At 46.8% G+C, this 18446-nt stretch overlaps 2 protein-coding genes across 2 annotated transcripts in view; one reads left to right on the forward strand and one right to left on the reverse strand.

The window, feature by feature from the left end:
• Positions 1-1125: 1125 nt before the first annotated feature.
• FUS (FUS RNA binding protein) lies at positions 1126-16996 on the reverse strand. The gene is made up of 14 exons (XM_068243952.1): positions 16876-16996; positions 12957-13139; positions 12227-12395; positions 11182-11453; positions 10922-11105; positions 9306-9340; positions 8318-8368; positions 8109-8218; positions 4808-4937; positions 4123-4227; positions 3512-3650; positions 3324-3424; positions 3074-3236; positions 1126-1351 (listed from the first exon to the last, which is right to left on the reverse strand). The coding sequence occupies exons 1-14, from the start codon at positions 16886-16888 to the stop codon at positions 1312-1314; spliced, it is 1695 nt and encodes a 564-aa protein (XP_068100053.1). The 5' UTR covers positions 16889-16996; the 3' UTR covers positions 1126-1311.
• Positions 16985-18446, forward strand: part of LOC137524274 (up-regulator of cell proliferation-like) — a 42766-nt gene continuing 41304 nt past the window's right edge. The window contains exon 1 of the mRNA XM_068243951.1: positions 16985-17156. The gene's annotated coding sequence lies outside the window, so the exon portion shown is untranslated. The remainder of the gene's footprint in view (positions 17157-18446) is intronic.

Below are 18446 nucleotides of genomic sequence, written 5' to 3' on the forward strand. Positions count from 1 at the left end.
TCCATGGGCATAGACATCACACCATTGCAGGGGGGGGGGGGGGGGGAAGAGGCTTTAAGGGCCCCAACCAACCAACATTTTCTCACACAAACCATGTGCAGGAGCGTGTGTAATTTTTTTCCCCGATTCCAGACACTGCTTTACAGCAGAACACTCCCTGCTGCCATTTGCTGGCTCCCAATCATGTGACCCACGAGGTTCGGGGCCCCATGCTATCATTTTTGCAGGGGGGCCCTATTAAGTCTAGTTACATCAATAACAATTGTAATGTGGGAAATAAGATACCTTCACCTCAGCAATGGGAAGCCTCCTGAGTGACCAGACAATTTCTAGAACCTCCTACAGCCCACTGTTCCAGTGCAGGGCCCATCTAGATCTATTTGACTTAGCAAGTCTAATAGGTTTCTGTACTGCATGCCTCTGTATTGGTCATGGGTAAAGACCATGCATGCTCAGTGGAAGGAGGTGTGTGCACAGGAGGAACAAACCCTTACAAAAGCAAAGGGACCCTGCGCTGCAACCCTGGTCTGTAGTAGGTCCTGGGTAACCTCTGACCGAATCAGTGGCTTTTCACGTGACCTCTCCCATTACCCTGATAGGATGGATCAGTGTATCAGGGAATGTAGCTGTCAATTACTGCTGTAAAGATGGATATGGCATACAAAAGGCAGTGTGAAAGCTGCATGAAGGCGACATCATATAACTTCAGTCAGTTAAGAACCTGGTGTGAGGGATATGGAGGATGGAATGTTGCCTGGTAGTCCAGTTGATCCTGTTTCTCATACATTTAGGCATAGACTGAAGCATGCAGATCAGATGTGTGACAAGAATGGCCACGTGTGTGATTCAGACTACAGCAGCCAAAGAAATTTGCAGAACAGTCAGGCAACTGGCAATTAAAATCCATATCCCTCACTTCAGGTTCCCTTTAAGATTGGAATTTCTGATCTTACGAGCAAGACACTGCTGTGAAGGTTTACCAGTGTGGTGAGTTTCCTGTAGCGGTTATTCTCTGATGTATGAGACACAGTGAGTATCCACTACACAACTTGCATGGCTTTACAGGTCACACAATGTACAGTTTATGCACACCAAGAAAAAGGGTAAAAAAAAAAGGCAGCCGTGTATGGAAATGTACACACAAGTTCAGTTTAATGGCAAATACTTTACAAAGACAGGTAAAATACATAGCGCAGTGCGGAGGTAATACAAAGTACATAGAACGTTTCAGAGGAATCCATAGGATACAGCTCAATATGTATAAAATTAAACTAAAAAAAAAAATAACCATAGAAACGACATGCATCACAGCTAGTAGGGCCGCTCCCGCCTGTCCTGTCTGTGGTCACCCCTGGAAGAGAAGGAAGAACAGGTTACACGCAAGCAGTGATAAGTACCTTGTTATGCTACCACTTATTTACTTTGGCTTCACCTCTCCTCCCTTTGTACGCTACAAAAACATCTGCTGTACAACTCACATTATTGCAATACCTTATAGTGGTTATGTACAAATTATTTGTTATATGGAAACTGGTAACTTAAAATCATAAGCTAATCTGTTGATGGAAGCTTTTGGATGGTCCAGAAACTTCCTGAGCCACCTTGATGCATGGCCACTGCTGTGCAGGACCCCTCTGAACAATAAGCGTGTTGGATAGATTCTCATGACCATGCTCAGTCATGTACAAGTGCAGCCCCGTGCTCACAATTGGGGTGTGTCTTAAAATAAATGTAGTAGCAATGATGTACAAAGCCTTCCTGGTGTCAGCCATATCTTCACGTATGACCAGCCTTAGGAGGGATTGCAGCCAAGGAACAAGATAGGGAAGAGATAAAACCGTGATTACATCGTTGTCCGGGCTACTGAGAGTTATGGGAAGAAATGATAGCATAAGCCACGGAAGGAAGAGGAAGTTCTGCCCAAGGCTCATTTCCACTGGGAATGTTTGTGCTAGATTTCACGTGAGCGAAAGCAGATCAGGAATATCAGATTATTGAAATCAATGGGCTGCTTCCAAATCTGTGCTGCATGAATAATATTCTGAAGCATTGCTTCAGAATTCTGGTCCGAATCCCCACAGCTGTGCACGGCAATGAGGATTCAGATGCTTCATCTGCATGCAAAAGTGCCTGTGTGTCAGAGAGATGGCAGTAGTGGAAACCTAAAGCAGAGGGCAGGGGTTCAGTGCCCTTTAGGAACCTTCAAATCATCAATATTGCTGATTTACTGCACTCAAATGACCTGATGCTAGATGAAAACATGCACCTGATATCTGACAGTTTTGCATTTTGTGGACTGTTTATTTTTGGTACGTTTTATACCATCACCATATTTGACTGTTCCCCATTTTAAAAATATTTACTCCGCTTTGGAAGTCTACATATCTTTGGAAAGACTCCACTTTGGAAACCAATAGTTCCCGTCTCGGGGTGTTCACTCCTTTCAAAGTGATACTCCCCACTTTACTAGAATTATTACCTGCTCGCTGGGCTGTGGGCTCAGTCCTTGCTTTGCTTGGTCATTTTTTATTCTATGTGTACTTCGATATAAAACATTGAACATTAAAATCCCCGCCTCCTCGCTGGGCTTCGTGCCGGAAACTCAGGTTGCCAGGTGAGTGTGCAGTTGGCAGCCAGCAGCAGTGGGCACCCCTTTTTCAACACCCACTAAGCTCAGGAACCACCAACACACGGCATAGTACACATGAAAGCTAACGATATTGGCCTTCCACCAGATTTCCAAAGGGGAGACATTATCCTTTAAAATGGGTGGTGGGGTATGGGGGGGAAAGAGGAGTAAAAAGTGATAGAATGCTATACAAGTAACTATTTTTCTTAAATTTTTATTCAGGAGAACACCGCTGCAAAAAAGCAGCAGAAAGTTTAAATCAGGCATTGCAGTCAAATCATTTTCCCATGCAGTAGCAGCAACACTTTTGCATGCCTGTACTATTGCTTCAACTGAAACACTCCATAATTAATGGTGACATTTCTGGAGATGGCATTATACATTTTCTATGCCATACAATAGGATGGAGGAAATGCTACGTGTCACTGTAAAAACGAATCTCACCTGGAATCCATTTTGCCTGGTCCAAATCCACCACGTTCACCTCCTCTGCCACCACGGAATCCACCTCTGTCACCACCCCTTCCTCTGAAGCCACCACGATCACCAAAGCCACCTCGTCCACCACCGCCTCCTCTTCTCTCTTCACCAAAACCACCTCCTCCACCTGAAAAGAAGGAAGACATTAAAGCAGCCATAGCATTTAGATCTCAGCCATAGAAAGCTACTTTATCTATGGCCAGGTAACACTCACCACCCATATGAGAGCCTCCTGGGCTTCCAGGTCCATCAGGTTTGGGAGCTTTGCATTGGTTGCACTCATTCCTCCAGGAGAAGTTCATGTTATCACAGGTTCTACAGGGGAGAAGAGAGCATTCTATGAGGGAACAAAATACATGAGAAGTTACATAATTGCTTGCTATCAGATAATAGAACACTTACGGGTTGGGACATTTCCAATCTCCAGCTCTCTGCTGTCCACCACCACCACTGGGGAATCCACCACCACCGCCACCACGGGGGCTGCTGGTTCCACCACGGGGGCTGCCGCCATCACCAAAACCTCCACGGCCCATTGGTCCTAACAGACAGAGAAAGATAAGCTGTGACGTCACAAACTGCTCATTTTTAAACCCCCCCCCCAAAAAAAAAAATCTTAAAAATTGATCTTTAAGAGTGAAAATATTTATGTGATGGCTGATACACACGATACAACTTCCCATCTGATCGACGCAGCAAATCAATTTCCACAGCAATTGAGCACGGTTTCAACACCACTCAAAGGACTCTGCCTTCTTTATTACAGCTATGCTAGTAAAGCTCATTTATATAAAGGTATGAGTGGTACAATTTGTCAAGCCCAGCCCAGAAGAAAGACTTTGGAGTTCCATTGCTTAAAGGTTGAGAACATGAATCAAGTGATCACTTGCACGCCGATTGGCATAGGTTGAGTAGAGACCTGCTTTAAGACCGGAGCTGGCCGAGTACAAAAGATATATAGCTACCCTTGTTTGTGTGCTTCTAGAAAAAATGCCCACAGAATTAAAACTCACCTCCACGACCTCCTCTGCCTCTATTGTTTCCACCTCCGCGGCTGGTAAAGTCAGCTCTGCGTGTTGCAAAGGAGACTTTAATGGGATTCCCGGAGAAGTCTTTGCCTGCAGGAGAAAGTGGAAATATATTACAGCAGCCATAGAATACAGGAAAATTTAGACAAAAACAGGGGTCCCCAAACATTTTTGGTCAAAGGCCGGGTCAACATACTTCAGACTGCTTGGGGGGCCAGAACATACATAAAATGTTGAGATATTACATTGAATCTAGGTATTGATTCCCCCAATCAGACCCGGAGGAGAACTCCCAGCAGCTGCCATTCAGTCATGCGGCGTCCGAAGAACGTATTTGTGCACCAGACAGTGAAGCATACTCAGGTGACAACCTGCCGTCCAGCAGTGTCACCTGATGCAGAATTGGATTGGAAGCCAGTGAATGACTGCTCGCTGGCTTCTACAGTATGTGGATGGGTGGTGCCAGCACTGCTATTCTATATGTGGGCCGCCGATATTTAATGGTGCTGTGGGCCACATCTATAAGTTATAAATCTTGTATTTGGGGGCCAGTTAAAAAAACCTCGGAGGGCCAAATTCAGCCCAAGGGCCGTAGTTTGAGGACCACCTTCCTACAACTTCCTAGCATTAGCTAATGTACCACATATCTATATATCACACAGACACTCACCATCAAACCAATCAATGGCGGCCTTGGCAGAAGGAGGATCATCAAAGGACACTGTTGCTTCACCCTTCAGCTTGCCAGTTTCCCGGTCTGTGTACAGGTTTATCATGGGCTGCCCAGTCTTCTTGTTTGTCTATTGAATAGAAAAGAATACTGTAAGGTTTAGAGTCAATCCCCATTATTCTACATTCCCACAAATGTGAAAGATTGAGGGAGCCATTAATGATCTTCTGAAAACAGAACTACATCGTCCCTGACCTAGAAAACCTGCAAAGTACGTTTTGACCTCAGTCTAAATACTTGTTCATGGTAACGCCAAGCACCGAACCCATGAAGAGTTAAGTAACCAGTGAAAAATTACATGATTCTAGTACAAAAGAAATTAAAATGAAAGCTACCCAAATCACACAGCAGTAGTCAGGTATAGGTACTACACAAAGTATGAAGACTTAACCAAAGGACTTGTATTCAAAAGGAATGTCTGAGCTGCAAAATAAATGGAAACCTACTTACCCGGGGCTTCCTCCAGTCCCTAGCAGCCGCTTCTTCCGGTTTATGTGAATGCTGATTACCTTTTCTATGTAATTTATGCATTTTTTATGTAACTACAGTTATATATGTTTACATAAGGATTCTTGTCAAAGTGTTCTATTTCAATGATGATAACTTAAGTTTGTTATCCTATATTGTATAGGAGCCACCTAGGAGAGTATGAACGCTACTAAGTTTGAACATAGCACAGCTGCATCCCCAGACTCTGAACAGACTTCCCTTCAGATTATTATGCTAGCTTGGTCTCCTATATACAGCAGCTACTTTGCATGTTCAGTGCAGTTTCCGGAGGGAGCCTTGTGTGCACACAAAGCGGACAGCATGACTCAGAAGAGGAGAGACTTGGCAAAAAGGCCGGGCAGTTTGCTAAATTAAGTATGGGTAAAGAAACCACAACAGCAGTCATAGTGGTGCATTCATATACACGGATAGGCTCACAGGGCCCCTTTAAAGAGACTGTATTGAAAAAATGCCCATGGGGGGTAGTCACCTCGGCAGGGGGAAGACTCTTGGATCCTATCGAGGCTTCCCCCGTCCCACAGCAGTCTCACTCTGCCCATGGATTGCACAGCCGACAATGTGTCAGGCTGTGCAATATTTACCTTTCCCTCTTCCAGCGGGGGGTGCTCTTGCAGCTCTCCGCTCAGAAATAGCTGATCTCAGTTGGGTCTGATCTACTGCGCAGGAGACTTCCGCCTGTGCAGTAGAGCGGACCCGACTGGGATTGGCTATTTCCGGGCAGAGAGTCGCTACTGCACTGGAAAGGTAAATATTTACATCCCCGCCATTCGGGGAGCTCCATCGCTGCCGCCGTGGGACGGAGGACGACGGGGAAAGCCTCAATATGATCTAGAGTCTTCCCCCCCCCCTCCCGAGGAGCGTACCCCCTACGGGCATTTTTTCCCCAATACAGATCCTCTTTAAAGACCCAGTGCTCTCCCCAGAATTTTTTTTCCAGGTGGGTGGCATGAAAACGTAGGTGGGGTGAGATGAGAGAATGCAGGGTCAGCACTTCTCTGCTTACAGCAGAGGAAGTGAGCTGATGACAGCCGGGTGCTCATTAGCCAGGTGTAGCACCCGGATAAAAGCCTGGGGAGAACACTTAAGACCCTCCACCATTCAGCTGCTGTGACGTGCAACTGCATGGTGCACAACTTCAACCTATAGTCATAGTAGGTGGACACCGCTTCAGACAGGTGAATCCGATGTACACAAATGGGTTTCACCTCCAGTCCTGAAAACTACACCTGGCAAAAACTGAATAGTGGCTTTACAGGTAGTGACCAAGCAGCTTCCCATATTACCGAACAAACCAGTCTTAAAGCGGAATATAACCCTGCATTTCAACTTTGCTCTAAAACATTTACAGTATATTATATGCAACCAGCATTGGAAGGGTTACACAGAGCTTTAAAGTTCCTGGACAGAACTGCAGATGCATCAGAAGCTTACATAGATACATTTTGTTTACATAAATGTAACTAAGTGTGTAATGTGACTCACTCTCTGACTAAGGCCTCATTCACATCAGGGCCGTTTCTGTGCGCTTTTTACAGCGCACTGCCCTATGCGATCAGCAAGGTATTTACTTTCCCATGTAACTAAATGTAACTGGTTCACATCTATGCGCTGCGCTGATGCATTTCTGTGCGTTGAGCTGGAAAGCGCACATCAATGCAAGTGAATGGGTGCGCTTTTTTAGCGCATAGAAGCGCATGCGTTTTTTACCCCTAATTGGAGAAAAAAATACATTTACATACAAAAACAAAGTTTGATTGACAACTGCTGCTGGTACAACAAGCAAAATGTGCTTTAACCCTTTCTGGACCAGCACCCTCTGCCCCCTTAAGGACCAGAGGGTGCTGGTCCCGTAAATCGCCGCAATGATCCGCCGCTCCCGACGAACACGCCGCTCTCTCCCCTCTGCCGTCGCTATGACGGCAGAGCGCTGTGCGCCGGTCAGGAGCCGCTTTCATTGGCTCCTGACCCTGTCACTCCATGTAAGCCAATGAGAGCGGCTTACATGAATGACAGGGCCAGGAGCCAATGAAAACGGCTCCTGCCCGGCTCACAGTGCTCTGCCGTCATAGAGGCGGCAGGGCAGCAACGAGCGGCGGGAGCAGAGCGGACCGAGCGACGGGGATGGGCAGGGGGCGCGCGGTCAATGGAACGTAGAGCTTACGTCTGGTCAGGACCGCAGCGCCCCCTGCCCGACGTAGAGTCGCACTCGCTCGGTCCGCAGGTAGTGCAACGCACAGAAACGCGCACTAAAGCGTGTGCGGTTTTTACCACGCGCTTTCACACGTTTTTCAGCGTAGCAGATGTGAACAAGGCCGAAGGAGCTGGAGGACAGCCAAAGAGTGTGTAACATTTATCAATTGTTACATTCTATTTAGTTAAATGTATCTATCTGAACTTCTGCATATCTCTCCACGCAACTTTAAACCTCTGTGTTTAACCCTTCCAATGCTGGTCTAGTAAAAAAAAAAAAAATGCTGGTTGCATATAATATGCTGTAAATGTTTTAGAGCAAAGTTGAAATGCAGGGTTATATTCCGCTTTAAGGGCCTGTTTCCACTGCCCCCAAATTGTGCCAGCTGCTTTCTTTCATAGAACACATTAGAATCGTCAGCTATTTAGGTGCGATTTGGCAGGGTCATAAATGGATGCGGCACCCCAGTGGAAACCCACCCTCAAGTCCAAGTTCTTGCAGAAACATTTAACATCCATTTCAAACTCAGAATAGGCTGACCTTAATAATTCCGATCTGCTTGAAGTAGTCAGCGACTGATTCCACTGTGACATTCTCGCCTAGGCCTTGTACAAAGATTGTGTTGTTGTCAGAGTTGTCTTGTTGTTCGGCTGTTAAAAGTTAAACAAATGGTTAGTCATCCGGGTCTGGTTAAGTCGCTTACTGACAAGCGAAATCAGCTGAAACATCTAACGCTCCTTAATACTCACCCATCTCGTTTCTGGGAGGTCCGCCTTCACGTGGTCCACCTTCACGTGGTCCTTTGGGAAGAGCAGAGACAAGCTTGGTGTTAGACATGTTGGCAGCAGACCATGTGCTCAACCCCGCCCTCACACCCCTCCCATCATTCAAGACACCCAACATGAACGTTCAGACTACCCATTCTCAGTGCCTCAGCACCACATGGTGACTTCTCAGTCAAGCTAACATTAACCCTACCGAGCCTTTTTTACCAGGCCCAGAACAGGCCCTCACAGGAGCAGACATCTGACCGTGCATATAGGTTTCACATAAGAGTTAAGCGCTGTACCCCTAATACACACTATGAACGCACACCGTGAGCCATTTGTAATGATATACACCATGGATGTTCACATCTATTACACACCATTCACCCCCAATGTTTACACCCTTCCTTTAGTTCTACAATACATCCATTTCGTACTTCCACCAGAAACTTTTTTAAAATAAAAGAAATATATGAACACCTCTTATAAACCTAACACCCATTGATCCAGTTGTTTATGATCACACAATGAGGTTTTACGTTGTATACCTGTTAACCAAGGACCCAGACACCATTTTTGTTGATTGATACACCTCTTTTTTTTTATAACACCTTAATGTTTCTTATTTTTGGTTTTAATACTTAAGTTGAACAGTTTCCCTTCTGTACATGCATATAATATATACACACACCAATATATCCATAGGCCCCCAGTGTTAACCAGATCCCAGCGACTGGCTGTAGGCTTCAACCACAAGCAGTATAGTGCAGTAGAAGGGACTGTTTTTTAAAAAAAAATTTAACCAACGATAAATATGACTCAAGGTAAATTTACAGGTGCTAGTTGCACTGACAGTAGGATGAAGCCTGCCTAGCCCCCATCAACATGAATGACCGCAAAATAAAAAAACAAAAAAATGAACAGTACAAGAATTTCGGTTGGAGATTTTTTTTTTTAACTCTTCACTTACCACCAAATTTACTGAATCCTCCCCGATCACCACCGCTGAGAAGAAGACAATTAGGAGAAATTGAAGGTTTTTGTTTTTTGATTCCCGAAGCTACACAGAAGATTTCTTTACTCCGTCACACACATTTGTCTAGTACTCTGAACAACTAACACACTTGCGTCTTGTTTGTAAAGAAAAATCAGGACATCTGTTTTACACCTTCAGCCTTGTGCGGCTTTTGGTTGTTTTTTTTCCTAGGTTTTGACCTGTAGAGCTTTATTTAAACATACTTCTCTCACAATCGTGCAAACACCTTAAGGTTTTGAGACTCACTCTGGTTTGTATAACGTAGGTTTGCGTAGAGCTGTGAGTGACCCAGCTTAAGTGTGAAATGAGAGACTGATTGGCGCACAGAATGGGCTGTACTAAAAGTCTTAAAGACAGCTGTATAAATGATACATATATCGCGCTTGATAAAGCTAAGTGTGAAAGCTGAAGAGACCTTGAAAACCTGTAGCACATAAAATGCAGAATTTGTTAACATAAAAGCAGAGCAACACAGCAAACATGATTGGCAGTTGCATTCCCATCTCTCTGCTGCTCAACCATACTTACCTAATGCTGTGCATGCTCTCCTTTCAGCAACCCCCTCCCCCCTAACTGGCAGTGACTCGCACAGATCCCACCTCCCACCCCATGCAATAGTCATACAGATCCCTCAATAGTACAGACCACAAAATACATCAGGCACACCAATTACACAGATGCTCCAATTACACACAGACCCCAAATATTACATACAAAACCCAACAGATTCCAAATCCAATTTTTACACACTTCAAGCACCCGTCTAAGTCAGATGTTTCATATTCTGATCAACCTTTTTTTATCTGAATATTTTAATAAAAGCAGACTTATCTAAGCCAACCTTTTACCACGTTGGATTTCTCTATAGTTCCGTTTTCAACACCACTTATCCACTGAGACCACCAGTAGATTATACCAGATCTATATTCACTTGATAAGTATTAAGAGTAAACCGTGAACTCATCTACCAGTCACAGGACATTTCTGTTTTTATGCAATATCACCAACCATTTGTTTTTTCTTTATTTAAACCTAGTGCAGAACACTGAGCCGTTTGGTAGAGTTGACCGTTTTGGTTAGAACCATACCTCGAAAGAGAACATGTACCAGTAGACCCAAATTCCCTGCCTACACGTTCCAATAAGGCTGACACAAAGAAAGTGCCTTATAGAAAATTAAAGTTGTTGAAGATAAAACCTTTAATCGCTAACTGCGAACTCATTGCAACCTTATAAAAATGCTACGTTTTTCCGTCAGGCAAGATAAGGCTGGCCACTTGTACTTTGTTTCAGACCTCTAAAGCGGTGGATCAGCCTTGTACAGACATTTAAGTCACCCTTTTAAAGGCAGTGTGAAACCTCATTCCTCTCTTTACAGCCACAGGTCAGAGTTGTCAGTGCTTAGGAATCAGTTGTCAAACACTGGTTATCAGGTGTTTTTTTTCCATTCTCCTGGATAATATGAATTCTCTCCTCATACAGTCTCCGTCACGCAGCGACTACAGACAGCCAAGCTCCGCCCACACACACTGCCCATGGTCAGAGACTTACCCCATGCTACCACCTCTTCCGCCGCGACCTCCTCTCCCGCCTCTGTCAAAGCCTCCGCGGCCACCTCCGAATCCACCGAATCCACCACCACGGCCTCTGCCTCTGCTGTCTGGTCCACCATAGCCACCCTCAGAGCCGCCACCACCACCACTCATGTTGGGAGAGTCCTGGTTGTAGCCTCCAGCTGTAGAAATTAAAGCTTTGTTAGGTTGTGTCATGGACTCCACTTCCAACTCAGGTAAAAACGAATGCCAACTTACATCCACCGCCGCCATACTGGGACTGTTGCCCGCCGTAGCTCTGTGGGGAGCTGTAGCTGGATTGCTGGCTGCCGTAGCTGCCCTGCTGACCACCGTAGCTGCTGCTCTGACTCTGCTGTCCTCCTCCATAGCTGCTGGACTGGCCACCGTATCCACCACCCTGCTGACCTCCATATCCTCCGCCGCCACCACCACCACTGGACTGCTGCCCATAGCTGCTGCCCTGCTGCTGTTGCTGGTAGGAAGAAGACTGAGAGCCACTACCGTAACTGCTGCAAGAAAACAGACAAATTACAAATGTATAGCTGTTTAAAGTTTCACCAATTCAATCTGATTCAGCGAAGAATGGTTAGAATTCCAGGTTATATAATGGTTTCGTTAGCATAGAAATACAGGCAATATTCAGAGCAAAGTTTAATCCCATGTTGGGAAAAATAAAATCCTAAAAAAACATTAAAGAGTGCACTTCTTCTAGCTCATTCTTTGATTAAATGGAACCTGAAGTAAAAGGAGTATGGAGGCTGCCGTCTTCATTCTCTTAATGTCAGTTGCCAGACGTCTGTGCTGATGCGTTGCCTCTAGTACATACATGTCAAACTCTGGCGTGTTGGCCAAAACTGGCCCGCAGACTAAGTTGGCCCTCAAGTGGTTTCCCCAATTTGTATTATGTTTGGCCCACTCCAGATCCACAGGGAGGCCATATGGGGCATGAAAGATGAAAGCAGACACCAGGGAACTGTATAGGGGTGGGGAGTGCAGGCACTAGACAACAGGGAACTGTATAGAGGAGGGGGCCATTAGACATCAGGAAACTTAATAAGTGAGGGGGCCATTGGACAAAAGAGGACTTGCCACTAGACATTGAGGTTAGCCCACAACTTAGTCCTAGTGTTTAAACTCAAGTACAAAGTGGGCCGAAATTAAACACCCCAGCTCTAGTGTCATGCACTTGCAATTGGTCATCAATCGCCTTTTGAATATGATAAATCCAGCAGTAACCTCTGACTGGAGGTTCCAATATAAATCTCCACTAAGAAGCACTTACCTGCCGGTGCTGCTGCTGGATGGAGGCTGCTGGGAGTAGCTGGAATAGGACGACTGGGATGATTGCTGCTGCCCTCCTCCGCTGCCACCATAAGGAGTCTGAGAAGACTGTGAGCCACCGCCATAGCCACTAGAGCCATAGCTCTGAGAAGACTGGGAGCCATAACCAGCTGGGAAGAAAGGGAACACATGTTATAGTGCTGACAATGCTGTACCACTACTAAATACTGAGCAAAGACCAGAATCTACATCTAACTGTGAAGACAAATTGATATCCATCACAGATCTAGTGTCCAGACCTAAGCACTGCTCTCCTACAACTACACGTTTCTAAGTCAAGAGCTCCAGAGTGACAACTATATATACATTCCCTTTTACTAACTGTAAGCGCTAAAATTCTATGCAAACTCTCCCACAGAAAAAAAGCACATTTCTCACAGGGGGCCTAGCATATGCGACAGCATCCTCAGATTCCTTTATAGAATGTACAGTATGAAAATGTTTGTACTTTAACATGCAACTCTGCATTTCATGTGGAGTCAATGAGGAGGGCGCTTCAGTGTTTGATATATCTAGCAGTTGCTACAGCCTTCCTATTTGTAATGGAAGGCATTGAGGAGTTGGAAGTGTGTAGTCCATTAATGGGAAACCAGTACACATCACACAGCGATGAATGGGGCACTTGCGTCATGCAAAGCTCAATGAACACAAAACAAAAGTCAGATACTCACAGCCCTGCTCCTGGCCATAGGACGAGCTGTAACCTCCACTCTGTCCATAGGAAGAGGATCCTGCAGACTGCCCATAGCTGCTGTAGCCCTGCTGGCCGTATGACTGGCCACCCTGTTGGGAGTAGCTCTGTGCAGGCTGGGAAGGGTAGTTCCCGTACCCCTGAGATGCAGATTGGGAGTACTCTGGAAAAACAAACAAACAAAGAACGTTCAGACTATTAAACATAATCAGCTCATCACCAAATACAGGAGCCCCACTATTAGCGCTAGTCTACTTTGGGGGATGTAGCATGAAACCGCATAGCGGAATTCAGCTAATGTGATTGGGCAAACAGCACCCTCTAGAGCTGCAATGTTTCCAATAGGTTGTAGTAAACTACATACACACTAGGCCTGAACGATTTTAGGAAAAAATTGAATTGAGCGATTTCTGTCTGAAATTGCGATTTCGATTCGATGCACGGTTTCCTTTCAAACAAGCTTTGTTCCCCCTCTTTGCCTAGTTGTTCCCTCCTGTCTCTCTTTGTGCCCCCTTTGCCTCTTCATGCCTCCTCTGGGTCTCTCTCTTGCCCCCTTTGTGTCTCTGTGCCCGCCTTTTCTCTCTGTGTCTCTGTGCCTCCTCTGTCCCCCAAGCTGCATCAGTTCTGGACATAGCTTCTAATGCACGGAATACTTCCTGTATGTCATGTGACATACAGGAACCTGGAGTTTTGCCAAGCACACTTCTTCAAATTCCCCCATGTGAAAATGATGTGATCGCGATAATTGCCGCTTTGACGATTCCGAAATTATGATCTTGGTGATCACGATTTCGATTTAAATTCGATTTATCTTTCAGGCCTAATACACACTATTTGGCCTATCACAACCCTGTGCTATAATAGAGTACTGACTGGAGTACTGCTCCCTATGAGTCTTCCTGCTTGGTCTCCTAAAGTAGACTAGCACCCCATTGCCTACTGTACATCACAAGACCGATTAATATGGTAACCAGGATTCAGTTTTGGTGAGCATCTGGCTGTTATCAGCTCACCTCCTCCTATGCTGCGAGCAGAGTTGCGCACAGAACCACCCGCCCTGCATTCTCTCATATCGCCCCACCCGGCTACTTTTTCATGCCACCCGGCTGGAAATAATTTCCAGGGAGAACACTGTGCTTACTGTAGACCCTGGTAGCTAACATTTCCTCTGTAGCGTAAAGTTGAATTTATGTACCTAGTACACACCATACAATTTTCTGTAAGATTTTCCTGCCAGATAGATAAAGTCCAACATATTGGAAATTATCTAACCCTCTATCTGCCTAGCAATTAGGCATTGTTCTACTCAGCAGGAGATAACCAGAAGACAATGCACCAGAGATAATGACCAGTCTCTACCAGTACTTTACAGAAAATTATCTAATTACAGAAAATCTACAAAAATCTAATGCTGGGAATACAAGGGTCGATCCGGCGGCCAATTAGCCGCCGTATCGATTGCCGCTCATCCCCGCTGGCACTTATCAACGCTCAATTCCCTGCCATTGTCCGCCGGCAGGGATCGAGCGGGCGGCGGAGCAGTGCTTTTCAGCGCTGCTAGATTTGGGCGCAGCCGGCGCCTCCATAGACTACAATAGGAATCACTCCTATTGCAATGCTCAGTGAGTAGCGTCGGCTCCGTCTTCTGAGTAGCTCGGAGCCTGCGCAGTAGCGCAGTACAGCCCGGAGGACGTCCGATGAAGTCAGGGCGCACGAGTGACACGCACTTTGGAGTGCAGAAGAAGCCCGACCTGGCAGCCGGCCTGGCTCGCCACCGGAGACCCCCGGGAGTGGCGCCAAGGGCACCTCCTGCCTGCCACGGGCTGGAGGATGCCCCAGGTAAGTGGATTTGGATTTTTTTTTTTTTTTATACAGTCCCTGAACCATCCCTTTTAAGTCATTGCCTGTGCTCTGTTAGGAAACGGATTTCAGTTCCACACAAACCTCCTGCTAAGGGGGGCTAATAAATGGTGCAGGGCATTGAAAGAATGGTGCATTAATGACTACATCTCCTGGTATGTATCGTAGTGCCCGGTGTGTCTGATCGTGCTGCCTGCACATTCACGCTGCCCATACTGCGCAGTGCGACCCTGTGCGGCAACATTTCATATTCAATGATGCTCTAGCTCTGAACCCCACAAATATCTCTGCAGCCACATCTCCTACACGGCCCAAATTTTCAGGGTAAGGAGGGAACCCACATAACTACCCCTCTGCCTCTTTCTGTAATCTATCTTGTGAACCAGCGGGGCTCAGGGACTGCAATTTGGCAGAGGTAGTTCGGAGGGTCCCCTCTACCCTGAAAATGGAAGGAGTGTAGGCTGTGTAGCTGCAGAGATATTTGGGGGGGGGGGGGGGGGGGGGGGAATTATTAAATCTCCCACTGAACATCTGTGTTACTCAATGAAGAAGGCAGCAGGAACAGCCATTACACTGGGACTGCAGCAGTAAAACAAAGAGAACCACAGGTTAGGGAGCAGACCCGTGACTCATGCTTGGTGCCCCCAATGGCTCACAACATTCACTAACCTCTGGGGAGGGGTGCTAGTTTAATATAAAGATGCTCAGATACCTTTAGGGGGTAAGTAGTTTTAGGATTTTTAATGCCCGGAAGTTACCAGCCACACACAAGAATTTAAAAGCTGCATATACCATAAGATGTAACACCTTGGCCAAAGATCTGCTTCTGAGCGTTAATCAGACCTTTTTTATTGAATACATAACTCGCATTCAATTTGTACTAGCGTAGGGGCGTTTTATCTGTTTTTCAGTGTGGGAAGGGAGAGAATATCCCACCATTCTCCCTACAGCTGGATATTATCTGCAACTTCATTCAAATAGATTGCTCACAGCCTGATCCAGCAACACACACTTCCCAATGAGCGAAGGACCTTGTGGACTCGCTCAGGTCACCAGGGATGGGCTTTCCAGTCCAGAAAAACACGAATTCGGAATTCAAATCAAGTATAATTACTTCAGGTGTGACCACAGGCAGCAGGGAGTTAACACCCAGCATTCTTTGGTGACTTCTGCATCATAAGCATTTCATGACTCACTATTGCACTTCCACTCAGGCCGGAAGGAGGAAGCGCGGTAGCGAGTCATGGAACACCGGTTTCATTACGCCAATGGTGTATTATAGAACACTGAAGTCCCCGTAGACTTCTGGGCAAAGTAACTCCCCGCTGCCTGTGGTCACACCTGAAGTCATTATACTTCATTTGAATTCTGAATTGGAGTCCTTCTGTACCCAAAGCTCCCCAGCCTGAAGGTGTAATCACATGATGGACTACATGTGGCAACCAATACAGTGGCTGGGCCACACACGTAGCTAAGGAAACAACCCCCCTCCCCCCTATTTACAAACTTCTCTTTTAAATACTTTTAAATCCTTATATAGTGATGTTCAATAAGATTCAAATAATTCCCAAATTCAGGATCACTCATTTCAAACATAGCTTGAAAATGGACCAATCAAATTCCTCCACCATGGCAGGATGGGATTGGTCCATTTTTTAAGGCGCATAAGTCAGCATTACAAGCCGCTTAGGGATCAGCCTTCGCCTAGCAACAGCCTCAGGCAAAATCCATGGTCGGCGCCTCTACGCAGCGTGTTGCCTCGACAACCAGGCCACGCCCAGCAGACTGCAGAATGGCAGAACACCGGCTCGCGGCACAAAATGGCCGCCGCCGATCAATGAAGACAAAGAGGACCGGCGCCCAATAAAAACCACCATACTTTACACAGAATATAATAAAGCGCATAAAGCAGAATATAACCCGCCCTCCCCCTCTCTACAGCCCGCCCTGTGCGGCTCTGACCGGCCGCCACGTGCGACCCCAGAGCGAGGGGCTGACGGAGCCTCCCTCCCCGCCAGGTTAGCGCCGTGCGCACGTACCGTTGGTCGCCATGGTTGCGTCTTCGGGTGTTACTGAAGAGCTGCGCAGCTTCTGACTTGGATCTCCGTGCCGCAGTGAGAGGGGCGGAGCCCGGCGGTTCCTCTTCAGCCTTCAGAGCGTACCATTCCGCCGCCCACTGCGGGGGGAGATCAGAGAACGCATTCGGCGCTGCAGGGCTCATGCAGAACAATAGAGAGCGGCCTCAGCCAATCCCGGCTGTCCTCTGCAGAGCGGAGCACGTGGTGCAGCCCGGCATTCTCTCTCCTGAGGGAGGGGGGTGGTGAGTAAGGAGGGGGCTACATACACAGTGCTTACTGTATTGCACTTTTCCCCATACAATATTACTTGTGGATGTAAATAAGCGGGCCTGAACTCAGAACTTCCTCTAAAAGATACGCAATAGCAAAAATAACCTTTAAAGGACAACTGAAGTGAGAGGAATGTGAAGGCTGACATTTATTTCCTGTTAAAAAGTACCAGTTGCCTGGCAGCCTTGCTGGTCTATTTGCCTTCAGTAGTGACTGAATCACACCAGAAACAAGCATGTGGCTAATCTTGTCAGATCTGACAATAATACCAGAGACACCTGATCTGCTGCATGCTTGTTCAGGGTCTATGGCTAAAAGTATTAGAGGCAGAGGATCAGCAGGATTGCCAGGCAACTGGTATCGCTTAAAAGGAAATAAATATGGCAGCCTCCATTTCTGTCTCTTTACAGTTGTTATTTACAGGAACTATCAGGGAATTAGACCAGATGAGATCTACTTACCTGGGGCTTCCTCCAGCCCCTGGAAGGCTATGTGTCCCTCACTGCAGCTCTGCTCCCAGCCCGTCTCCTGGGGTTTCCTCCATTGCAGACACCAACCTGGTATCTTCTGCGCCGATCGTGCTCGCGTAGCTGGTGCATTGTGTACAGGCGCACAACTGTCCCAGCCATGTAAGTGCGGCCATGCGCAGGTGCAGAAGATACCGACCTCGCCGGGTCGGAGTCTGCAACGTAGGAGAGCGGAGCTGCGGTGAGGGTCACATAGCCTTCCAGGGGCTGGAGGAAGCCCCAGGTAAGTAGATCTCATTCTGGTCTAATTCCCGGATACGTCCAGGCAGAATAAAAATCCACTTACCTAGGGCTACCTACAGCCCCTGGCAGCTGTCCTGTGCCCTCGCCGCAGCTCCGGTGGCTCCTGGTAGCGATGGGCGCTGACGTCATCAGGACCGTACTGCACAGTCGCAGGTCTACTGCTCCTGCGCAGTACACCCCTGATTACATCAGTGCTACCACGTGACCCGCGGCGGTGAAGCACACAAGAAGCTGACCTGGCGAGGTCGACTTCTTCAGCGGAGAAGACCGGGTGCCACTGGAGCTGCGGCGAGAGCACAGGACGGCTGCCAGGGGCTGGAGGAAGCCCCAGGTAAGTGGATTTTTGTTTTGCCTGGACGTATACCTTTAAAGAAGGACATTTCTTTGTTACATCTGATATAAATCTGCAGTGTTTCTACTTCCTGCCTCATGAACGCAGACTTATTGCTAACACCCTGTGTTTTCAGATGAGTCTACATGCTGTGGCAGTCA

Source organism: Hyperolius riggenbachi, chromosome 7, assembly GCF_040937935.1.
Source record: "Hyperolius riggenbachi isolate aHypRig1 chromosome 7, aHypRig1.pri, whole genome shotgun sequence".
In the NCBI taxonomy this organism is placed as follows: Eukaryota; Metazoa; Chordata; class Amphibia; order Anura; family Hyperoliidae; genus Hyperolius; species Hyperolius riggenbachi.